This window comes from Giraffa tippelskirchi, chromosome 9 (assembly GCF_054371585.1).
Source record: "Giraffa tippelskirchi isolate mGirTip1 chromosome 9, T2T-mGirTip1v1.2.pri, whole genome shotgun sequence".
Classification (NCBI taxonomy): domain Eukaryota; kingdom Metazoa; phylum Chordata; class Mammalia; order Artiodactyla; family Giraffidae; genus Giraffa; species Giraffa tippelskirchi.
The window spans coordinates 11,842,659-11,865,000 of NC_137283.1; the positions used below are offsets into that span (position 1 = coordinate 11,842,659).

Below are 22,342 nucleotides of genomic sequence, written 5' to 3' on the forward strand. Positions count from 1 at the left end.
ATATTTGGAATATATAAGGAACTCCTACAAATTCAACAACAAAAAAATTAAATAATCCAACTTTAAAATGGCCAAATGACTTGAATGAACATTTCTTCAAAGATTATATACCAATTGCCAACCAGCCTATGAAAAGATGTTCAATATCACTAATCATCAGAGAAATGCAAATCAAAACCACAACGAGATATCACTCATACTCATTAGAATAGCTACTTTAAAAAAAAAAAATAGAAAGTGTGGGTGAGGATGTGGCAAGATTAAAACTCTTGTGCATTAGTGGTGGGATTATAAAATAGTGAAACCACCGTGGAAAATATTTAGCATGAAGAACCTTCAAAAGATTAAAAATAGAATTACCATATGATTTGGCAATCCCACTTCTAGGTATATATACAAAATAACTGAAAGCAGAGTCTTGAAGAGATACTTGCATACCCATGTTAATAGCAGCAATATTCACAATAGCCAAGAGGTAGAAGCAACCCAAATGTTCATTGACAGATGAACAAATTAATAAAATATGATACATACATACTATAAAATATTACTGAGTCTTGAAAAGGAAAGAAATCCTGTCACATGCAACAATATGAATGAACGCTGAGGTCATATACTAAGGGAGATGAACTAGTTTAAAAAGACAAAGGTTAAATGATTCCTTTATATGAAGCACCTAGAGTAATCAAATACACAGAGACATGAAGTCTAATGGTGGTTTCCAGGGGACTGGAGGGGAAGGCAGAATGAGGAGTTATTGTTTAATGAGTACAGTTTCAGTTTTGCAAGATGAAAAACAGTTGTGGAGGCAGAGAGTGGTAATGGTTGCACAACTGTGCGAATGTACTTAATACCACAGATCTGTACATGTAAAAGTGATTAAAATGACAAATTTGTGGTAATGTGTATTTTATCACAATTTTTTAAATACACTATTTCCATTTTATTCCTTTAGCCCTTCATCATGTTCTGTTTTCTAATTTATTTCCCTTCTTCTCCTTCCTTCTCCTCCAAAAGATAATACCCTATTTCTCTTGTTATAATTCCAATAAAAAGTGGTTGGTTGGTGTGCACACACACATATACTGGTCCCACATGCGGGACAGAAACAATTCATTTGAACAATCTGCTGGTTCAGATTAAAAGAAGTGGACCTTTTCTGGTAGAATATCCAGTCACTGTTAGCCTTCAAAGCTAAAGAAATAGGGTCTTGGGAACTTGAAAAATCCTAAAGCAGCTAATTACAAGAGCAGAAATGGTCATGAGGCTGCCTTGGGAAAGAGCCACTTCCTGCTTCAGCTTTTTCCTAAACTGCTCACCTTTCAGGTGACAAATAAACACAGAAGAGTAATTACTGTGTGCCCTGAGATGCCATCTTTCAAACTCAGGTATAATTTATAAAAATTATGGGTCTTTTTTTAAAAAAAAAAGGCTGTAATTGCAGATGTGTGGGATTCTGCAAGTCTTCATCCAGATCTCAAACAAATGAGACAGCCACCTCTGACTGCAATTTCTGTCTAGCCATATGGCCTTCCACCTCTCACCCTACCATTCTCTCTTTTCCAGCAGAAGCCTGGCCAATGGTGGGACACGCAGACCAAAATGACATCTGCTGTGGAGCAGAACCATGCCCACCAGCAGGAAGCAGTGCTCGAGTTCTCCATGATAGGGAGACTTCAACCCTCCAGGCAAATCAGGCCCACTGGGGTGTGTCACTGTCAATTCAACCATCGTTAGGGTATCCAGTCAGGGTCATAGATGTCCAGCTAGTAAACCCATTTCTAAGACTCTATTCTGAGAAAGTTTCAAAATGAAACTGACTCTGCCAGCATTGGTGTGGGGGATTTGGGATTATGGGTGACAAACTCTTATGTAATCATGATTCTTTAAGGTCTATTTGCTGAAAAACATAGGATAAATGTGTGCAGGAAAAATACTTACTCAGCATTGTCAATATTCACGTTAATGCTGCCCTTCTTATGAGCTAAGGCCATGAACACGCAGTTGATGATGACAGTACAGATGATGAACATGCTGAACAATGTGAGCGGGGCTGTTAAGGCAAGTACACTGAAGGATGGCCCATGTCTTTAGTTATTGTAGTAGAGGCTGCAGGGGTCCCTGCAGGGCCCCTTTTCTGCAGAAGCATCTGTCTTTTGTGAGTGTTGACTGGAACAACCCACAGCCGCCCCCCTTCTTGAAGAATTGTCCTCGAATGGCAGCCTCTCACCCTGCAAGGCTACATGCCCTTGCCACAGGTCTGACCCACAGACTTGCAAAAACTCACCCTCTGGCTTTCGGGTGGGGCAGCTCTGTGATACAGTCCATGCTCTGAAGATCCCTGTGGGCTCAGGCTGATGCCTGATGTGGGTTCAGCTAAGGCTCTGTCCTTGTTTGGCTCCTCCTTTTGCTCCATGATGTTTCCCTTTTTCCTTTTCCAGACGGCACTCCTCCACTAAATCACTTAATTAAGAATCCCCTCTCAGGCTCTGCTTCTAGGGAACCCAACTTAAATAGATATTCCTTCCCGTTTTCCCGAGTACTTCATTATGTCTACCAACCCACGCCTGTCTTTTTCACATCTCCCCCACCTCCCATCTGAAACTGCCAGGTTTCTTCTCATCCCCTGTAAATCTGGACTTTTAACACTAGAAAGTGTTTCCAAAAAAGCTTTGAACACTGTAGTTCTACCACAACTCATTTATCAGCTAAACTCAGTACACAGGTTGCCAGTTTACAACCTTTACTTGGGTCTCAGCTTAGATGTTCCCTTCTTCAGGAGGCCATTTTTGATGCCTCCAAAGCCCAGTTGAGCCTCTCATCTCCTCTGAGGCCTCAGGGCCCCAGACAGGGGCCAGCCCCCACACAGCCCTGCCTGCCATGCAGTGGGGCCACTCAGCCAGTATTTGTTGAAAGAATGGGTTGTTTCCACTCAACAGACACATGAACCCCTCATGCTTGTGCACACTTCCCATGACCTGGACTTAGTAAAAGAAGCAACAAAAGGATATGAATGGACTGAGATTCTAATGGCTAAACTTCTGATTGAATTGAAAGGCCCCAAAATGAACAAGGCACGTTTGGCGCTGAAGCGGTAGATTGTTCTCTTTTTGTTCAACACCATAAATGTCTGCCAAAAAACCAAAAGCAAAAAACCACACAATAGGAATTACATGCAGTAACAAAACAGTATTTATCATGAGTTCATTTTAGAGAAAGTTCAGTGGAACCATAGGTTGAGGTATGGCTTGTCATATTATGACAGCAGCTTCTGATTGGAGAGTTATCTTCTGAAGCCAGAGGTACTTTCTGAGCAGCTTACACTGTCACTTTGAAAGCCAATAGATCCCCCCCACCCACCTGGCTTGGGGCTCTCTCAGAGCTCCAAGACTCTGATCTGTTGAAAGTCAGTCCTCACACCTAAAATAACTGTTGAGCTATGGACTTTTCACCCAGTGACATACTCTGGAGGCCACAGAAATGAAGTGCATAGGCCCTGCAAACAAAGAAAAAAGAGATAAAGAATAACTGGGTCAAATATAACCCTTTGTATTGTACTATTTATGGAGATGAGAATTAGAAAAGAACTTGAAGAGATAGAAGTAGGATTGAACATTCACTGAAGTCTCTGCTGCCTTGTCGTGGGTATAACCAGGGATGTCTGGGTCCAGGAAAGACCCACCAAATGGTGCACTTCTCACCCAGTGTCCAATTGGACCCTGTTGAAAAACACCTGCTTCCTCCTTGCATCTCTTCCTGGGCTCTGGGCATGAAGCTGCCTCTAGACAAAACCAGTGACTCACAGGCTTCTAACATCAATCTTCAAACCATCCCCTTTCCATATAACAGTCATCTGCTGTCCCTCTATGGGTTCCCAAGGCTGTTAGTTCTAAAAGTCTTCATAGAACTAGGGTCATTCCTGTCTCCCATGTCACTGCTCTTTTCAGACTTGCAGAAAGTACTCCTTGACATGTAATTCACCATGTTCTCAGACAGGGAAGACAGGTCTTGTCATCCAGGCACAGAAACAGTGGGTTAGCTGCCACCTTGGTTAAGGTACCAGAACTTCAGCCACTGCCAAGCATCAACTTCCTTCACTGAGTTGCGGAACTTATTGGTCTGCTGGCCATCTGGCAGCAGGGAAAATGTGGACTAGGATGTTTTCTGTTTCCTCCATAACAAAATGAAATGGGCTAAGGATTCCTTGAAAGCTATGAACCCAGGAATCTAAGACTCAGTTTGGGGATTCCGTGTACTTCTTTTGGACAGAAAGATGATTTTAGGGCAGAGAGTAAACCTCTCCCTGAGGTGGGTCACCCAGATTAATAGGTGGTATGATATGGCTCTATTTCTGTGCCCTTTGATCTTGATATTTTATTAATGCCTCCTCTGACTACTTTAAATATTTCAACTAACGGTGTATTTAACTACACTTGCCAAGGTTTTAATGATTTAAAATACAGGTATTTCCTGTCTGCTTGCTGACACATCTCCACCCTTTTCTCTTTCAAAAATGGAAGCTTTGAAAGATAAGAAGTGACCTGTGACTACAGAAAGAACCCTTGGGTTTGAGTCCCAGCTCCACCACTAACTGGCTGCTTGACCTGGTGTAGCCACTTCCCCATCAAGGCTTTGTTTCCTCATCTGTAAGATGAAGTGCTAATGACACCACCCATAGCTCACAGGAGTGCAGAGAGCACTGGCATGTGAGGTTGTGGGTATAAGAGCTCTGAACAAGTATCATGTCTCCTGATTTAAAGGGAGGACCCAGGTTTAGAAGAGATGGTCCTAGAACATCCACCCCAGCTGGAACAGAGTCTGTCCTCCCAGGACTGTCCATAACACACCAAGCTGCTGCCTACCTCCTGGGTTCCCTGCCCAGCCTTGAGGCAGAAGGAGGTCTCCTGGAGTTAACTTATCTCCAATGACTCTGCCTCCAAGAAGCCCCTGGAATCCTGGGGCACTAGGAGAAGGAGGCATATTGAAGTGTTTTTGTTCCTTCATCTCCTTTCTCCTTTCTTGTTCTTCCCACTCATACCCCACTTTCCTCCATCACACAGTCCTCATTAGGCCTGGTAATCCCAACTCTGTTCAGTTCAAGTACATACAAACCATGCAACCTTCCTTTGGAGAAGTCAGTTTCTCATGGGTGCCCACAAAGGATGCCCTCAGCATGCCATATTTCCCAGGACTTGCCCCAAACTCCTCAGCTTCCTTCCTCCCTGTCTTCAGTCTGGCAAAGCAGGTTTTCCATTCTCTGCTGGATCACTCAGTGAAATGATGATGGCAAAGTCTTCTGAGTCTTTCCTGAAAGGGGATGGCTTATAGAGGACTTTCCTCACTGCCCTGGGTTTTCAACCAGCCATCAGAAGAGCCTGAGCTCACATTTCCTCATTCAGGAACCTCTTTGAGAAACCTTTATTAGAATTTCCCTACATCTAGGTAGATAAAACAGCAAGACTATCACATATTGGCATGGAGTTTACATATAATCTGCATGTGCCCACTTGATTACAATATTCTTAAACTTTATTTATTGAGCTCCTCTTACGCGTCAAGTGTTGGTGTGGGGCTTTGACTTTCATAAATCTCATTTAACAACCTAAAAAGCCTACTGGTTAAGAGCTTCTCAAAGTAAACTCTAGTTGCTAAAACAGACATTCATGGACAGTGGTATTAATCCTTCATGTCAGCATAATACTTTACAGTTTATAAAGTGCCTCCATCGCATGTCTATGCTATAATGAAGGGAAAGCAGGCATTGTTCTCATTTTACTGATTAGAAAAGTGATAATTAGTGAAATGATTTACCCAAACTTATAAATTCAAGCTCCTGAAATGGTCTGTACTCAACCTTTCTGACTGCTAGTCCAGTTCTCTTTCCTGACACCATTTTACCCTTCTACTGCTCCTAGTCCTTATCTTCTCCAAGATATACATTGTTATAGAGAGAAAATTAGTACTGAAAGCCATTCTTAGGGCTATGAAATCAAAGACAAGATGATAGCAAAGGAGAAGTGGGGTCTGGCCTCTTTATAGCCCAAGATCAATATTTGGAGATTCTTGCAATGCCAGTGGTTTGAACACTCCTGTCTCCCCACAGAGGTACCTTATGATTGCTGTAGAATGGGTCCAAGTCTTCCAGGGGCTTTGCTATCAGGTCACAGGGAATGTCACCATAAAGCATGGGCAACTTTCTGGAGACCTTCAGGTCGAGTTGAGGTCGAGGCTCGGGTTCTGCAGCTTTCTGGTCTTTGGACTTCTTTTTCTCCTTTTGGATGGCAATCCGCTTCTTGATTGCAGCCAAAGAGTCAGGAGTGAAGGGGCGGAAATTCCTCCCATCTGGAAAGATCACTGGGTAGCACCTGTCATCCATCTTCACCCTTGGGACAGAGACGAGCAGTAAATATATTCTCAGAGAGATCTAGGAGGTAGAAATTACACTCTAATTTCTGCCCTGAGATTCCACTTTCCATGGATAGAACCATGGAGTCTACAGAGTTGAGACTGAGACGGGGGGACCTGGGAGCTCATTAGCTGTGGGGAAATTCAGAAAAGTTGACCATAATTGTGGATATAGCAAGAATTTGGGGCATAGGTGAGACCAAAGCAGAACATCATTCCTGAAGGACCTGGGAACAGGTGGGAAGCTGAGTTCAAGACCAATGAGCAGAAGAAGCTCAGTCTGTAAAACTGAGCACCAACCAAGACAATAAGACTAAATCAGCTGAACTACTGAAATGGGACCTACTAATGGTAGACAAGTGGTCACAATGTGAACAGGAGAGGAAGGAATAGGGAATCAAATGGGCCATAACTGGGGGTTGTAAAATCAAAACTATGAGGTCATGAGTCTTTCTCCACCTTTGGTCAGTAAAGTTCTTAAAATGTGATGGGATGGAAACAAAAGAGCCATAAACAAGGGCATGAACATTTATACTATCATCTATGATCTGAGGCCAGCTCCATTATTTCTGAGATCCAGATCAGGCAGAAGCAAGACTCTAAGAAAGCAAAAGGAGTTTGGCAAAGCCAGTAGGGTCACTCTATCATGGGATAATAGCTCTCCCAGCCCTTATCCCTGATAGCACTTTCTACAAGGACTTTCTCCACAGCTTCAGGCTTAAAACTAGACTCAGAAAAAAAAAAAATAGTGTTTCAGTTGAATGCATTTATTCTCCATATCAAGCATCCTCTTCCTTTCTAATTTACTGAATGACAATCTAGGACTAATTCTCACACCCCTCCAGGGAATTACAATGAGGAACCCAACATAGGACTGGTGTCTTCATTCAACAACCATGTGTTCAGTGCCTGTTCCAGGCACAGTGCTAGGTACTAATGGTGAAAAAACCTCTGTTGCTCCTCCAGGCACTACAGTTATGCTGCCCTGCTGTAGAGGAGAAGACAGATAAATGACATGAAATTATAACAGAGTAATTCAAATGCTATTCTAGGAAAGAAATAGAGGATAAGTATCTAAGCAGCTTTGCAGAATCAGGGATGGGTTACCAAAGCTTTAATGTCTTAGCTGAGACCTGAAGGAGATGTAAGTCTCAGAGAAGAAAAAAAGGGACATCAGAGTGTTGCAGAGAGAGGAAAGAGCATGAACAAAGACACTTGATTGAAAAAGAACATTATCCATCATCAGGTCTTATTTGCCCAGAATGGAGATTTTTGTGGAGCATGATGGTCAGTCAGCATCAGAGCGCATGTGGGGGCTATAATACTTAGTAAAGATCATGAACTTCACCCTGAGGGTGGCGGGGAGTTGCTAACATTTGAGTTATCACTATTACAGAGGAGTAACACTATCATGTTTAATATCCCTCTTACTGGTGAGAATGGATAGATTTGGGATAAGGGGATGAAGGAGTTCAGAAGGCTAGAAGAGGAGAAATGAGCTTAGAAACTGTTGCAACGGGTCATAACCACTGAGGATGACCTAATGGAGTAGATGGATTTGAGAGTCATTTAAGAAGCAGCTGGATTTGAGGGACAAGAAGGAGCCAAGGCTCCTGGCTTGGGCAAGTGGGTCAACAATGCCACTCACTCACATAGAGAGCACTAGGGAAGGAGAAAGCTATGGGTGAACAGATTCAGTTTAAAACACATAGAATTGAAGCTACCGACGGGATCTGCAAGCAGAGAGAATCAAGAAGCACTTCAGTACAAAGAAATCACAGCTTATACACGTTAGGCTCTGAAAACAGCACATTTAAAAAAAACCCTAAAAACATGGTCAAAATTTCCCTTGAAATCCCTTAGGGAGGTGCCATATTGAAGAGGCATCTCATCCATTTCTCAACAAATTCAGTACTGCCAGTTTTCTTCCAGTGCCAGAACCAGTCACTCTTTCTTCAGTGAAGAAAGTAGCTGGATTGTGTTTAAGAGTCATAATAAAGGCAACATAAATGTGTCTTTAAACACACTAACGGTAATGCAATATTCACAAGGTGTGAGCTGTATGTCAACAGAAACCAAACCTGGGACCATAGATTCAGTGGATTCTCTCCTCCACTCATTCAGGGTCAAGCTCTTAATAGATGTGCCCAGATGATGGAACTGGCTGCACTATTTAAATTACTCTCTCTCCTCTCCCCTTCCCTCCATTCCTCTCCCCTTCTATTTCTCCCCTCACTTCTCTCTCATAAACGTGTATAGTTGAATTTATACAAATGAAGTAAGCATATAATGATACTCTACTGAATTTGGCTCTAGAGCTCCTAAAAGACATTTAAGACGAGCATAAAGTCCTTTGCCATAAATAGCATATGAATGTTAGTTGATCCTATAAAATTGATGAGCCAGGTAAGACCCTTAATGGCAAAAACTAGACTTTATGCTAAGATGCAGCAAGAAATACAGTGGAGGGCTCTTGACTATTATAATAATAAGACTATTAAAAAAGAAACTGGACACTCTGACCCTGCTGTTCTGACCCTGAGGTATCTTACCTGGGTTCTTGAGGAAAAGAGACTTTATAAAAATAAATAACACAAATGAAACTGACAAACCCCTGAAACTGCACACATCAAAATTTGTTACAGATGATGTAATAACTAAAGAACTACATCTTACAGGTAACACTGGGTGGGGCGGGGGGGGGGAGTGTAGTATGAAACCATTAGGGAAAATGTAATCAGAAGAATTTTCTGACCAACAATAATAAATAGGTATAAATTAGCATTTGCATCTATAGAGGATAATTTCTCATGAGCTTTAGATAATAACCTGGATATAATGACATGTATTTAAGAGCTGTTCAACACAAGTTTTAGATTCAAATCTTAAGCCATAATTATTTTGGCATTCTTCTTTTAAATAACAACAATTAAAACAAACTGTCTAAAGAAGGAAAAAAAAAAGGTAACACTGAAAACCCCAGAAATTGACCCAGGAAAAAGGAGGACTTTATAAAAATTATCAATTCAAATCTGATAAAATAAAACCACATGCAGTAAAATTTTCTTATTAACTGAAAAAAATTAATGGAAGAATCAAATACTCTTTAACAAAAGTAGACTCAGGAAAACTGGACTGTGGAAACAGAGGCTGCACAAGCAAAATTAATTAAGGTAATGAATTAATAAAATCAATATGGCACAAATTATAAATGATAAAATTTGGAAATATTCAAATATTCATTATGAAATTTCTACAAAAATATTTAATTCTGAAAATTTCTGTACAGAAAACAATTTCACTGCATGGAAAATTCATTAAAGAATTAATTTTTGTGTGTGTTAGTTGCTCAGTAGTGTCGAACTCTTTGCGACCCTGTGGACTGCAGCCCTCCAGTCTCCTCTGTCCATGGGATTTTCCAAGCAAGAATACTGGAGTGGGTTGCCATTTCTTTCTCCAGAGGATCTTCCTGACCCAGGGATCAAACCCGGGTCTCCTGCATTGCAGGCAGATTCTTTACCATCTGAGCCACCAGGGAAGCCCACAAAGAATTAAATTGGCTAAGTGCAATTCTTTCCTAAGCCTCATTAATACTCAAGTGTGGAGGCAAATTTTTCTAACACTAAATGATTCGTTACCAAAAAATTGAGTATATGCTTCCAAACAACAAAAGAGAATAAAAAATTTGAGGATGCATGTGCTCCAAGATATACTGTACCCAACCCAAGAGTGCAATAAAACTATTCCAGGATATCTGCACCTCAATGGTCTTTATCCAGCAAGAATTAGAAATCAGAGCACCATAAGAAAAAGTTTTCAAGAATAAAGTAAATTCTCTCTAACAAAAATATATGATTAAGAAACTGGCTTATTAATAAGTAAGAAAAGAAAGATAACTAGAAATTTCATGAAAGTAAAATGTTCTTCAAGAAGTCATGTTTTACACATGAGGCCAACTAAATGATCTGAGCAGCCAACAGATTATAAGAATAGGGAAAAAAAGAGAGTCCATGTGACCTGACACTTAGAACATTCTCCTTCATGCAGCAGAAGGTCAGTGATATCAGAGTCCACCCCCTTCTTTAAGGGTCCAAATATAGTACTTGGTTTTAGAGACTAGTAGCTACAAAAATCATTATATCATGAAGGTTATATATTAGTTTTTTATTTTTAACAATCATCTGATACATAAAGAAAAATTAATTATAATTACAGGATAGACTTCAAAATGTTATAAATGTTATAAAATACTGTTGCAAGCTGAAGTTGGAGAGAAAAGATGAAGGGAAACTCAGAGGCACCAATTTCCTCATCCTAAACACTTAAGAGAATTAAGCCATTCTATGGAAGGTCAATGCATCAAGCAGTACAAGTCTATCCCTTAAAATTACACAGGTAATTAAGTGCAAAACCAAATTAGAAACACAGAGAACAAAAACTGCAAGATATCATGAGAAAGGTAGAAGGATTACTGTAATGAGTTAAATCCTTCATCACACACAGGCACAATTCAATAATTTTTACTTAAACTTGATAAATCAAGAAATAGACATATAAGAGGATTATTTAGAGTTAAGTGAGACAATGACCGGAGAAGGCAATGGCACCCCACTCCAGTACTCTTGCCTGGAAAATCCCGTGGATGGAGGAGCCTGGTGGGCTACAGTCCATGGGGTCGCTCAGAGTCGGACACGACTGAGCGACTTCACTGTCACTTTTCCCTTTCATGCACTGGAGAAGGAAATGGCAACCCACTCCAGTATTCTTGCCTGGAGGATCCCAGGGACGGTGGAGCCTGGTGGGCTGCCGTCTATGGGGTCGCACAGAGTCGGACACGACTGAAGCGACTGAGCAGCAGCAGCAGCAGAGAAAATGACCAGAAGACTGGAAAACCGAAATGGTTAAAAGTAGACTAGATATACAGGTTAAGGTGGAAAATTTTCATTTTTCATGTTCTATCCCTCCCAACATTTCCTCCTCCAGAGCTATTTGAGTTATATGCATGTATGTGACTTTCATAGGATTGAAAAAAGATTGTAAAAATCCTTCAAGGGCTCAAAACATTCTCTAATTCATAATAGAGAGTCAAAGTATCAGGTATAAAGACAGGCTCTAAATCTCCTAGAGTCAGAAAGGAAGCAAGCTTAATCTCAATTTACAGTCCTAAACCAGGAGACCAGTGACATGTGAATTACGATTTGACACAGGGCAATCCTGGAGACTGGGAGGCCCGTGAGAATGCTCTGCCAGACCTCCATCAGGTGACAGGCTAGACTGGCATGCCAGGTGGGGAGCCGTTTGTCAGGGCCTCTGAGAGCCCATCTGGGCTCAACAGGCTCACGGGCCCACTCCCACCAAATAGAAAATGAACACTCACCTAGGAAGGAGGGCAAAAGCCTCACTTTCTTAAGCAGAGACCCTAAATTCATCAGGAATCCACTCTCTGTTAAGTAGCTCCAGGCCTTAATTCAAATCTATAGCTTTATAGAGTTATTTAGATCTAACTCCAATCGTTCGTTCACTCATGTGCTGGGTCTTACAAGCCTCCAGGGTCTTATAATGGTGTGGGGCGTCAAGCATGAAGGATGAAGCCACACAATGAGTGTGGCTACACTAGAGGAAGCACCAGGGGCTACGGGAGCCCAGAGGAGGGCATGGTTATGAAGGCTAGAAGTCATGCAGGTGGGAAGAGAGAAGAGTATGGTGTGAAAGCACTGAGGATAGCAAAAGGCTTTTCTTTCTTGTTTATGATTCTACCTGTGATTACAACAGCTACAGAATCTTACTATGCTAGCCATCTTAGTTTGATCTACAGGTCTCTCCCCATCCTTTCCCACCCTACTCAATGCCCAGAAGCTGATCTACATGGACCCCCCTCACTGGGGACCCTTGAACTCTAGCTTCTGGTTGAGCTTGGCCAATGGGAGGCACCAGCAAGAGACCCAGAGAACTGTGGAGAAGAGGGTCAGGGATTTCTTTCCCAACTCTGTCCCTGATGGCAGCATGCGGCACAGTTCTGTCAGCTTCCCTTCTGGTTCTATCCACACAGCTTCACTTCCGGTTCTATAGCACATTCCCCTTCCCCTTCAGATGTGGAATATAATGTCACCCCACTCTCAACACACCTAAGAACAGCACTCTAACTTGTTTCTGTTACTGTAACTCTGCCTGAATTTTTATAAAATGTCTCTTCAATAAAACATCCTCAAAATGCCCAGTTTGAATGTGCCATCTGTTTCCTGCGAGGGCTTGGGCTGATAGAATCATCCATTAAAGAAAATTTAGAAATCAAGGAAATGATCACTCACAAACCAAAGCTACTGACCACATGCAAGTTTTAACATTTTGGGGGATTTCTTTTCTGTAGTATTCTTGTGGATATATTTACATAGTGGTCATTGTGATACGTACGCCATTTCACCCTCTGAATTTTTCAATTAACATGACATTTCAAACATTTTCACAATGATAGATATCATTTAATGATGTCCATCTTGTTCCAGGGAAAATTATCTCATTTAATCCTCAGAGCAATCTAATGCGATAAATATTATCCATGGGGGATTTCTGAAAGGAAGTACTCCTCTAGAATTAAGCTGGATTCCTCTCTTAAGAGACAGAGATTTTAACCTTACGTCTTCCTTTGACTAGTGTTTCTTGCTAGTTTTCTCTAGGAGCTCGACCCTCACGCTTTTCCCTAACCAGTGAGAGGAAGTCACAAAAGGATTGCAGCTGTACAACCAGAACCTTTTGGCATGGATCTGGTCCACACAATCTAAAATGCCAAAGGTTCACCCTGAGGTTAATAAGAGTCTGAGCCATGGGCTAAGAACTGTCAAACACTTTAAATGGATTATCTCTCATAATTTCCCAAGAGAGCTACAGGGTAGATATTATTATATCATCCACATTTTACAAAAGAAAACAGGGCTTAGAGAAATGGAGATACTTGCCTATGATCCCGTAAGTGCTGGAGAATCTCAATTCATGCAATTTCACCTACCCGCCTACTTTGTCATACTTAAGTTAAGACATTCCAAGAATGTGACAGAAGGAAGTCAGGAGGAAAAAGCCACATAGCTTCCAGCTGGGCTGGGCTGGGTGGATGGCACCCTTACTGTGTGTGACGTTCTTTCCTGAACATCAGCCTCACTGCTACCATTCACATGTCACTCCCACAGGCATCCCAGGGGTCCCACCATGACACCCTCCCACTCACCCAAGCCAGAGAGTCCAATGGTGACTATATTCTACAGGATGCCCTTTCATCCATTTTGGGTGGTGGTCCCCATAATAAGTTCCAACTTTGGTGATGCACAAGTCATATTCATTAATGTGGGTTACAAGAATATATACATAGTTTTCCTCCTTCATAGATCCCGTAAAAAAATCAGAAAGAAAGTGAACATGTATAGACTTTAACACAATTTGATCTCTGTCCAAAGCCAATCCCAAGCTAGGTGCTAGCTCTTTCAAAAAAAAACAAAAACACCTTCATGTATACCAATTTCTGATTAAGTTAACTGGCCACAGGGAATTCAGAAAATGTTTGGAGGATTTGCACCATAGCCTCAGATGGAGACCAAGACTTGAACACATCATTTCTAGAAAAGCCCAGTTTCTGACTCAAAGTCCAGGGTTACAAGCACCTACCAGGCCAGCCAGCTGACCATCTCCTATCCCCATGCCCTCTCAGAGCACTTGAAAGGAGGAGAATCACCTAATGGACCCTATTGCCTAAGCCATGTATCCTGGTACCTGGTCTCTGCCTCTGATTTGAGCAGGAAAATGTTACAAAAGACTCGTACTTCACCCTGATGAAAAAAACAGCAAGTTCCATAGTGGCAGGTCCAGCCTTGAAAGGACAGAAGAACAGGGCTCCTCCCAGCCCAGAAGACTTACCTTCCTCCTGGTAAGGTAGCTCCAGGCAGCAGCTCCCGTGGCACCTCTTGAAGCTCTCCACAGAGCAAGTCTCTCGCAGAGTCCAAGCTCCTGCTCCTGACAGTTGAAGCCCTTCTGGGAGGGGCGGCTCCAAAGCTGGGTGGAGAGCATAGAGGAAGGCAAATGGGAAGTGAGCCAAAGTGATTTTAAAGAATCGTGTAGGAAACCCTGTAACCGGAGAAGTGACTGAGATGATACTTACATTTATACTTTGGGAGCATCTGGCTTTAATCAGTGCTTAATCTAACTCTGCAGAAAGCATCATTAATAAAGAAACAGGTTGTTTTCTTCTTCTTTGGCCTCATCCAAGTGGGTGAGAAAATACAGAAAAACTCTATCTGAAAAGCCATGCTGTTTCTGCATTCAGTGTAGCTTGCAGGTCGACTAACTTGGGGCTGTAGAGTCTTACCCCCAGAACCTACCAAGGTCCACAGTGTGAAACTGTTCACAGGGCACCCACGGGCTCCTCCAACTTTCTCTTCTCTTGTGCCATCAACCCTGGGGTTCAGAACTATGAAAATACATGCTTGCTTATGCATTTATCATAAGGAACACCAAGAAGACCCCTTGGCCACCAAAGCAACTCCACAATGGACCTGTCACCAAACTCAAACTCTCCCATGTAGGCTTCTGTTTTGTTAATTCTTCGGGAAAAATGAAATCTTGCTGGGCAGTGTCATATCATAAGCTATTTTCAGCCATTGTTACCTTACAGAGGCCAGCTGACAGCCAACTGAGGTTAAGGATACAATATGAGTGTTTATAAGGAAGCAGGAGGTAGGAAGCAGGTGTTTAAAGGAGTGTTGGATTGGAATCACAGGAAGATTTTTCATCCTGCCAGAAGGGGCACTAAATTCTGGTCAGAAGAACTAGGCTCTACTAGTCAAAGCTGTGTGATACTGGACAGATCACTCAATTGCTCTGAGTCCTTATTTTCTCCCTATAAAATGGGACAATCTTCCTAATCTTCTTAGCCTTAGGAAGCAAAGGTGATTGTATCTGTGAAACCACTTTGCAAGCACTAGATATAAGTATCTTAATTTAAGAGAGAACAGACTTGGTTATTTTTCTCCCCCTACTGCCTCAACACCTAGACCCCATGGAGAGGATGAAATTGCACATGTGGGATGAGATTAGCACCAGGCCTGGCACAGTGTATATGACCATTTTAAACCCTTGTCTGATTTTAGGGTGACTCTCAGAGTAAGAGAAGATCAAAGAATAAGAGAAGTGCTCAGAGGTAATGAGCATTTTTCACATGGATAGAAAAGTGTATGTTTGAAGAGGTAAAGGAGGCCTGTAAATCCATTATCTTAAGAGGCCCTGGCCTTTTTAATATAAACTCTTTGCAAATACTATTTTCCTAAGCTATTAAGTCAGATTCAGACTTCCCACTCTGAAGTTTCAAAGAATCTTTCTAGCTCCAGCTTCAAGGAAGTGAAAATTATTCCAGGGGTAAGGACTTAATTGACTAAGAGTACTACACAAACACAGGCTGCCCAAGCAGCATGGGGCTTGCATTCAGGACTTCTCCCAGACTCATCTTCCCCATGCGGAACTTAGGAAAGACAAACATGCATTTGAAAAATTGAGCAGAGGGACTTCCCTGATGGTCCAGTGGTGAGACTCCACACTTCCTTGTAATATGAGATGCCAATGCCAGAGCACTCACATTTGCACACCTCAAACCATATAGCATCGTCACCTCCCTCAAGTGCTAGTAGGCAGCAAGACCTTGCCAGTTCCAGTCCCACCATCTGATAAGGTGATCCGTTTCAGCATCAGTGGTCAAGTATGGTGCATCTGCTTTAGCAGCAACCATGCCTCCCATCTGCTGATTTCGCAAAGATGACATTGAGCCTCCACTATTTCAGAGTATTTGGAAATACTATAATGAGATGTGGGCCCTTGAGCAGTCTGTAGTCTCTTTATAAGAAAGAAACGTGTCCAAAGAACTACAAAACAAGAAAGGGAACATCAAGGGTCAGCAAGCAAGATGCAAACAAAGGCCTTCAAAGCATAGAACAGAGAGCAACTCATTCTGGGAAGGCTTCCAAGAAGAGGTGGGATTTGAACAGAAGCTCAGAAAATGAGTAAGAACTCAATATGTAGTGAAAGTAAGGATGGGCTTTTCAGGAAAAGCATAAGCCAGGTCACACCAGCCTGGAAGGACAAGACTGTGTACAGAATCTCAAGTGGTTCCATGGGGATAGCTGAGGGGGAGGCTGAAATGAAGGGATTCTTTGCCTGGCCTTGCACAACACTTTGATATTGCCAAGCTTGAATAGGAACTTGTACTAGCCAAAGGCAAAGCTCTGGCACTGTCTTATGCTTCTGATTATTTTATGTATAACCACCAAGTCCTTTGTTTCCCTAACGTGCACCACTGCTATCTCACTGACAATAAGATATCCATGTAAATGAGTGATGTTGAGAGTGGGATGTCCAGCACAGCAGAAGGTGAGAGCAAAGGGAACAGAATATTTTGTGGGGAAACTTAAAATGAGCAAACCAAGGAGAACTAGTTGTGACTAATTCTGGGTACACATGTCTGAGGAAGTCCAGAATCCATTTCCAAGGATGTACTCGCCTTTAAGGTCCTAAGGGAGATTCCCAGATACATCCCTACAGAAAACATGCTTGTTGAGGACATAGTTTCATGATCTTATTCACTGTTATGGCCATATTCTTATAACTGTATATATTTAATAGGTGCTTAATAATTATTTGCAAATGAATAAAAGAACTACTAACCTCACAGTCCTTTCTGAAACCCGATACAGGCTCCTCAGTCCTGTCTATCTGGCTCTGATGTGTCCTTCTCTGTACGATCTTGCTCTTCCTTTCTAGCCTTCATTTCCAGAGGTAAAGCCCTTCTAACCTCTCACTGGACTGTCACGATGGCCTTCCCAGTGAACAGTCTGCCCCTGCCCCTTCCTGGTAGACTGCCCTATGCACTGACAACTCTTGCCCCAGCCACATCCCTCTTCTTTGCCCCCTGCCTCACCCAGGGTATTGCTAAAGCTGCCCTCCTCTTGCCTCTCTTCTTGCCCCTTTCCCCAGTCCCTCCATTTCTCAATTCCTGCTGCTTCCATGAAGTTTTCGCGACCATGCCGTCCCTCTGTGAGCTTCCTCTACATGATTAGCCATCAATATTCCAATAGCACAGTACATCACCTTCGTGATTGGCTCCACACCATTTCAAGATTATTTTAGATACTACCTTTGTGTTTTAGTTCCTCCAAAAGCATTAGACAAGTCCTTCAGTGAAAGAGTTTGTTTGGGAGGTGGATCACAGGAAACAGGCATAAGGGAAAGAGAAATGGAAGGCTAAAAAGGAGGAAAAACCAATAAAGGGTGTACACTTCAGCTGATATGGCAGATTGGAGGCTCAGCCTCTCTCAGGAGTTTCTGAGGAAATGCAGAATTTATTTGAGAATTATGAGGCTGGGCATTTGTCCTCTGGCTTATATCCCTTAGTGGCTGAGGGTTGCTCACAGGGACATTATGATAATCAGTCTCCAAAATGGCCTCAGTGACCCTTACCTCTGATATTCATGCTCTTATGCGGTCCTATCCCAAACTTAACAGGTATAACCAACATGATATTGCAGAAGTGACAGTGTGTAATTTCTGAGTCTCAATCACAAAAGGCAATGTGGCTTCTCCCTGTTCTGTTGGATTGCCTCTCTGGAGAGAGCCAACAGCCAGCATACTGTGAAGACAACCAGCCCTGTGGAGACTTCACATGGGAAGGAACTGAGGTGTCTTGCCAATAACCGGCACCAACTTATCAGCCATGAGAGTGAGCCATATTGGAAGTAGATCCTCCAGTCTCCATTGAGGTTAATTTCTCTCTGACTTCCAGTCTCTGGGTTATGCTTGCTCATGAACTGAGAGAGCTCCTGTGACAAACCACTGAGACAGAAAAGCCAAAAGAAGCCAGACAGACCATTGAGGTGGGATGCTGTTAGAGCACAGGAGCTGTCCACCACATATTAGCTGAAATCGGAGGTAGTCTGCGGGAGTGTAGCATGGGTACCGAGAGCATCTGCTAGGCTTGAAAACTTGCTAAAAGATGGTTCCTGTGCATTCTTCTGTCACCTCCACAGGGTTTGCCAAATGGTTACATACATGTAGGTTGTGAGCAAGGCTTCAATGTCCAGCTCATGAGATCTCTTGCAACACAACAGCAGAAACTGCTCCATCCTCTACCTCCTATTACTCACTTCTTGTACCTATATTTAGCACTTAGCTCACTGCTTCCGTTTTCTGATATGTATTATTGAAGATTACTTTGGTTGCAAGTAAGGAAATCTTAACCCTAGTATATTGTATAACCAAAAGAGAGAGAAAAAGATTTTATTGGTAAGGAATGGGAATGTCATACAGAATCCAAGGGAGGAGAAGCTGGAGAAGCTACTGACTCTCATGGAATAGAACCAAAGACTGAAGACCTGCAGGATATTCAAGAGGTTCTGCTTCTCCTCATCTCTTGGTTCTGTTGCTGTTCCCCAGGCTCTTTGCTCTTCTATCTTACTGTACACTGGCTTTCTCTGGTCCCAGCTGAGTTGACAGAAAATGTTGTTGATGTTCAATCACTAAGTCAAATCTATCCTTTTGTGACCCCATGAACTGAAGCACACCAGGCTCCTCTGTCCTCCACTATCTCCTGGAGTTTACTAAATTTATGTCCATTGAGTCAGTGATGCTATCTAGCCATCTCATCCTCTGCTGTCCCCTTCTCCTTTGGCCTTCAATTTTTCCAAGCATTGGGGTCTTTTCCAATGAGTCAGCTGTTCACATCACGTGGCCAGAGTATTGTAGTTTCAGCTTCAGCATCAGTCCTTCCAATGAATATTCAGAGTTGATTTCCTTTAGGATTGGCTGATTTGATCTTGCTGTCTAAGGGACTCTCAAGAGTCTTCTCCAGCACCACAATTTAAAAGCATCAGTTCTTCTGCACTCAGCCTTCTGAGTCCGGCTCTCACATACGTACATGACTACAGGAAAAACCGTATCTTTGAATACATGGACCTTTGTCAGCAAAGTGATGTCTCTGCTTTTTAAAATGCTGTCTAGGTTTGTCACAGTTTTCCTTCCAAGGAGCACACGTCTTTTAATTTCATGGCTATAGTAACTGTCCGCAGTGATTTTTGGAGCCCAAGAAAATAAAAATCTGTCACTCCATCCACTTATTCCCCTTTTATTTCCATGAAGTGATGGGACTGGATACCATGATCTTAGTTTTTTGAATGCTGAGTTTTACGCCAGCTTTTTCACTCTCCTCTTTCACCTTCATCAAGAGGCTCTTTAGTTCCTCTTCACTTTCTGCCATTAAAGTGGTATCATCTGCTTATCTGAAGCTGTTGATATTTCTCCTGGTAATCTTGATTCCAGTTAGTGCTTCATCCAGCCTGGCATTTCACATGATGTATTTAGCATCGAAGTTAAATAGGCAGAGTGACAATATACAGCCTTGTCACACTCCTTTCCCAATTTGGAACCAGTCAGTTGTTCCATGTCCAGTTTCTAACTGTTGCTTCTTTCTTGACCCTCATACAGGCTTCTCAGGAGACAAGTAAGGAGGTCTGGTACTCCCATCTCTTTAAGAATTTTCCACAGTTTGTTTTGAGCCACACAAAGGCTTGTGCGCAGTCAGTGAAGCAGAAGTAAATGTTTTTCTGGAATTTCCTTGCTTTCTCCATGATCCAACGAATGTTGACAATTTGATCTCTAGCTCCTCTGCCTTTTCTAAACCCAGTCTGTACATCTGGAAGTTCTTGGTTCACATGGTACTGAAGCCTAGCTTGAAGGATTTTGAGCATAACCTTGCTAGCATGTGAAATGAGTGCAACTGTATGGTAGTTGGAATATTCTTTGGCATTTCCCTTCTTTGGGATTTGAATGAGAACTAACTTTTTCCAGTCCTGTGGCCACTGCTGAGTTTTCCAAATTTGCTGGCATATTGAGTGCATCACTTTAACAGCATCATCTTTTTGGATTTTTAAAAGCTCAGCTGGAATTCCATTACTTCCACTAACTTTGTTCATAGCAATGTTCCCTAAGGCCCACTTGACTTCACATTCCAAGATGTCTAGCTCTAGGTGAATGACCACACCATTGTGGTTATCCAGGTCATTAAAACCTTTTTTGTATAGTTCTCCTGTGTATTCTTGCCACCTCTTCTTAAACTCTTCTGCTTCTCTTAGGTCCTTACCATTATTGTCCTTTATCATGCCCATCCTTGCATGAAATGTTCCCTTGATATCTCCAATTATCTTGAAGAGATCTGTAGTCTTTCCCATTTTGCTGTTTTCCTCTATCTCTTTGCATGTGATTGATTATGTTCTTTGCAGCCAAAGATGGAGAAGGTCTACACAGTCAGAAAAAAAAAAAAAAAGACCTGGGCTGACTCTGACTCAGATCATGAGCTCCTTATTGAAAAATCCAGGCTTAAACTGAAGAAAGTAGGGAAAACCACTAGATCATTCAGGTATGATCTAAATCAAATCCTTATAATAATTATGTGATCAATCTCTTTGTAAAACTTCTCTGGGCCTCAGTTGCTTTATCCATAAACACCTGGATATACAGTGATAATACCTACTGTACAGGAACCCATGAGATTTAAATGATTTGGGATAACACTTTGCAGGGTACAAGCTAAAATAAATGTTTGTGGCTGAGGTAAGACTCAGTGTTTACATACATGATCTTCCACTGTGTACCACGTTCCTGCCCCTCACATGGATACAAATACACACGCACTTCAAATTCTTTATACTCACCACACTCCCAATTACATTTAAGCCCCAGGAGGTAGTAGCTACTGAGGATTGCTGACTTAATTGTGCAGGAGGGAGGGGGAAGAGGTGGTGGGAAGGAAGGAGGGAAGGAACGAGGCAGGCAGATAGGCATGCTGCCAGCCTGAGGCTGGGATAGGTGGCCAAGTCTATATGGAAGCCCAGTGAAGGGACTGGCTGGAAGTCAAAAAGGATATAATTAACTTAAGAATTGCAATAAACTTGTAGCCACACTTAATAGGTTTCAAATATTTTCTCAATTTACCCTGGCTTCATTCTTCTCAGTTTGGTCTTGTTAGGGAGGAAGGGAAGAAAAAAAGGCTAGGAAAAGTCTTAAAGTGACAGCATCATCAAACTTATAAAAGAGAAGAACAGGTCTAGGCTTTGAACAAAAGCTCAGTGGCCTGCACGGCATCAGATATCTGCACAGTCACTCCTTGGGGAATGCAGAGGAAAGGAATTGAGCTGTAGTGACAGGAAGAAACACAGCTGACCTGACTATGAAGCTGCCTTCCCAACCCTGTCCCTTACCATCCTCCCCTCCTCCCCCCCACCCCTCAACCCCTTGCCATCATCCCTGAAAGGCGGAAGGTGGTCCAGGGGCTATAGTTCAGTATCCCTGAGATGACATTTCAGCTTTTTTTCCCTGCTTTTTCCTGACTAGGCATACAGTGGATGTTGGTATTTCTAGAGCAAATGTAAAGGCATCTGGAAATGAACTCACAATGTATATAGAAGAGAGACAATATCCACTGAGGTTTAAGTTCAGAAACAGAATGACTGTCACAGGAGACGCAGGAAGATCTTCCTCCTCAGTTTACCACGTGGCCTCGGGTTAACTGTTTCATGTCAAAATCTCAACTGGATGGGACTCAGTTCTCTTTCTAAAATCCCAAGCACAGAAGCTCACTGGCTACCTCTGTATAAAGTGGCCCAACCAAAATCCCCAGACATGCTTGACCCTGTGGCCATCTGTTACCATTAAAAGAACGTGTTCTTTTATTGTACCACAGATGTTAGCTGCCTGTATGTACCTCTCTGTGACCTGTATCCAATCCTACTACCCCTCACTTCTGGCCCTGGCCTTCCCCAACTCCACTGGGTTCTCAATTCTTTCTATTCAACTAAATTTCCTACCATCTTACCTCTTAGGAATGAGGCAAATTTCTTTTGATACCTTGAGCATAACA

At 42.3% G+C, this 22,342-nt stretch overlaps 1 protein-coding gene across 1 annotated transcript in view; it reads right to left on the reverse strand.

Annotated features, from left to right (window-relative positions):
* The window catches only part of SCN11A (sodium voltage-gated channel alpha subunit 11), a 133,222-nt gene that overhangs the window by 73,009 nt on the left and 37,871 nt on the right, over window positions 1-22,342 (reverse strand). Inside the window, exons 4-7 of the mRNA XM_081527406.1 lie at window positions 14,308-14,442; window positions 6,110-6,383; window positions 3,012-3,130; window positions 1,942-2,043 (exon numbers count right to left, since the gene is read on the reverse strand). Coding sequence (XP_081383532.1) covers window positions 1,942-2,043; window positions 3,012-3,130; window positions 6,110-6,383; window positions 14,308-14,442 — 630 coding nt within the window. The remainder of the gene's footprint in view (window positions 1-1,941; window positions 2,044-3,011; window positions 3,131-6,109; window positions 6,384-14,307; window positions 14,443-22,342) is intronic.